At 38.8% G+C, this 3,216-nt stretch overlaps 1 protein-coding gene across 1 annotated transcript in view; it reads right to left on the reverse strand.

Moving 5' to 3' along the window:
* Positions 1-706: 706 nt before the first annotated feature.
* The window catches only part of LOC111868391 (E3 ubiquitin-protein ligase listerin-like), a gene marked incomplete at its 3' end in the record, with an annotated part of 6,819 nt that continues 4,309 nt past the window's right edge, over positions 707-3,216 (reverse strand). Inside the window, exons 3-4 of the mRNA XM_033753030.1 lie at positions 3,000-3,180; positions 707-935 (exon numbers count right to left, since the gene is read on the reverse strand). Of these exons, the coding sequence (XP_033608921.1) occupies positions 707-935; positions 3,000-3,180 (410 nt within the window). The remainder of the gene's footprint in view (positions 936-2,999; positions 3,181-3,216) is intronic.

Below are 3,216 nucleotides of genomic sequence, written 5' to 3' on the forward strand. Positions count from 1 at the left end.
ATTCATAGCAACAGATAATCTACTCTGTATCTCCCAAATGCAAATCGAACATATTCCTGCTCAGACCAAAGGGGTCCTGAATATAAAATAATCCAGAGCTATCATCATACTTTGTAAATGTGCATGATCCTTACCAATAAGTGCTATATCTAGTTGAAAGTAATGCAGTAATAATACACAAAACTATTATAAATGATTTGTGTGATAAGAAATCACTGTATATTCAAAACGGTTACAGATAGAACTATGAAACAACTTGAAAAGAGCATGAAAACTCATTAAGTTTTCATTGGTAACAGTGATTGTAACATAACAGCCATGAGTGGCACTCCAATCGTTATAAAATGGCATCTCAAGTGTAAAAGTTTGGGACAGGCAAGCACGACCCATTCCTTAGCCCCCTAGATCCCCAGACCTTACTCCATATGATGTCTACCTATGGGGATAAGTGGAAGACCATGCATACCAACCTCAGGTGCCACAGTCCCTATGAGAGCTTTTACAGTGAATAACGCAGGCTATTGGCAATGATGAGTCACAGTTAAGGCATACATGGATAAAATTCCAATATCACACTGATATTTGCAGAGTAACTAATGGAGCATATTTCAATTATCTCTAGATAAATCTACCTTATTTCCATGCCATTTTCAAGTTGCTTCATGTGTGTATCTGTAACCATTTAAAAAATGCACTAATTTATTACCACCCAAACATTTATAACAGCCCTGATTTGTATCTGTAGTGGTGTTAATTACCAGCATGTTACCATGATGCATGTCTTTGCTTTGTATCACTTTCATCTCCTGTGCACATAAAAGAGGTGCACAGTGTACTGATATTACTTGCTCCACAAGGCTCGCTACTTTTGGCTCCAGTTCACTCCACCACTGCCGCACCAATGCCGGCAGTCTTTGCAAAGCACTGCAGTACACCTTACAACACAGATCTGAATATCAAACGATGTGGCAAAAGCAAAAGCGATACACAGATAGTTTAGAATATATCACAGCCACTTCCGTGATGCACACACTCCTTGCCTTTATGGAACATGATTTAATTACCATGTTCACAAAAGCCTATCACTGACCAAATCCTGAGTCAGTTGAATCTAATCCATACCCTCAAACCCTATTTGTCTACTGTTTTCAACTAGTAAAAGTTATGAAATTCCTCATTACATAATTTTCTCAATTCTGTTTCTTCCTCTTCCTTAGGTCCGATTATTCTCGTCTGTACTTTGTTCTCTAGCATCTTCAAACTATTCCTCTTATGATGAGAATTCAAGTTCCATACACACACAAAATTGGTAAAATTATAGTGTTGTACGAGGGTAAGTCAATAAGTAAGTTACAAATGGATATAGAACTTAAACAAATAAGAGTACTGATTTGAAAAATGTTTTTATTTTTCAACATAATCTCCCTGTACATTGAGGCACTTGCCCCATTGTTTCAGAAGCCCCTGAAAACCAGCAGCATATAATTCTTTGGGCTGCTGTCGGAACCACACGGCATGGCCTACCTCATAATGCATGACAGGAAAGGTTTTCATAAAGTATGTGCACAATGGGTGCTGCGCATGCTGACCCACAACACAAAATGCAAAGAATGGGTCTGGCATTACAGCATGTCAGTCGCTACCATGATGGACACGATATGCTAGCCTGAACTGTCACAGATCTTGGGTTCATCATTACCAGGCAAGACAAAGCATGCGTCAATGTAGTGGAAACATCCTAAGTCGCCTGCCAAAAAAAAAGTTTAAAGTGACACCATCCTCCACAGGAAAGCGATGCTCACATTCTTCTGGGATTACGAAGGCATACTGCTCACCGCAGTCCAGCCTCAAGGACAAACCATAAATGTCGACTCCTACTGTACCATCCTCAGGAAACTTTGTAAGGCCATTCAACGGAAGAATGCAACCTGTCATGCATTATGAGGTAGGCCATGCCGTGTAAACACGCCTGGTTCCGACAGCAGCCCAAAGAATTGTATGCTGCTGGTTTTTAGGGGGTTGTGAAACAATGGGACAAGTGCCTCAATGTACAGGGAGATTATGTTGAGAAATAAAAGCATTTTTCAAATCAGTACTCTTATTTATTTAAGTTCTATATCCATTTGTAACTTACTTACTGACTTACCTACGTATATCTTCATCTGCATGGTTAGAGATAGAACTCAGGGTCATCAGGCATTCTGAATAGCACTGTACAGACATTTCACAAATTTAATAAGGAGTTCATGATTTATTAGAAGCCTGCACAAATCCCATGTGCCAGGTCACCATGGCACCTACAATTTTCATGATGGAGCTTAGAATTTTCTTCGGTTATATTACTACTAATGTATGACACGGTAAGATGGTCAAAATTCTTTCTTTCTTCCTTTCTTTTATTCCTTTCACATCTTTATATCTTTATCTACTTCCTTCCTTTCTCCCATCCCTTCTAATTGTCTGTCTTGTCATCATTCCTCTCCCCCTTCTTTCCTCCTTCACATTAAAACAGTTTCCTCACCCCAACCTTTCATTCATTCATCTCCTTTCTCAAGTATGTCTTTCTTATCACTTTAATTGTCCATACAATCATCATTCCTCTTCCCATATCCTAGCAACAGTGTGTTGGGTTTTCCCCACGTGTGAAAGGAAGTGGATGAACATTTCAATTGCTTTTTGTTAACAAAAATGAATAAATTTCTCACACAAGATATTTTGTGCTTTATTCTTATTCCTAGTTTTTGGAGGTGGTTCCTAGATTTGTAGGAAGTCTGTGTAGGCCTGATTATGTATGTTAATATGCAAGTGCTTGTTCCAGATTCCTTAACCTTTACTGGCCAAGCATTACACTGTGATGGCATGAGGACAGTTCAGCTAGCCTAATGTCACATTTTTACAATACAAATATCATTGTTGCCAGCATTTACAGTAACAAAATCCCCCATTCCCAGACAATAATGGTTAATATTAGGATAATTTCAGAACTGTGCTAAGCTTACCCAGCAAGACATATACTCCAACATCTCACTGCTGTATGCCTGGGAAAATGCCAGAGATGGAGGTGAAGTGAACATTTCTGACGCCTTATGAACTTTATATTTAGGGTCTGTTCCCTGTAACACTTGTACAGGCATCAGTCGAAACACATTTTGAAGTAGACTCCTTAAGAAACCTGAGTTCCTGCAATTATTTCATACATAATGAGGAAATTTCCTT

This window comes from Cryptotermes secundus, unplaced genomic scaffold (genome assembly GCF_002891405.2).
Source record: "Cryptotermes secundus unplaced genomic scaffold, Csec_1.0 scaffold8787, whole genome shotgun sequence".
Lineage (NCBI taxonomy): Eukaryota > Metazoa > Arthropoda > Insecta > Blattodea > Kalotermitidae > Cryptotermes > Cryptotermes secundus.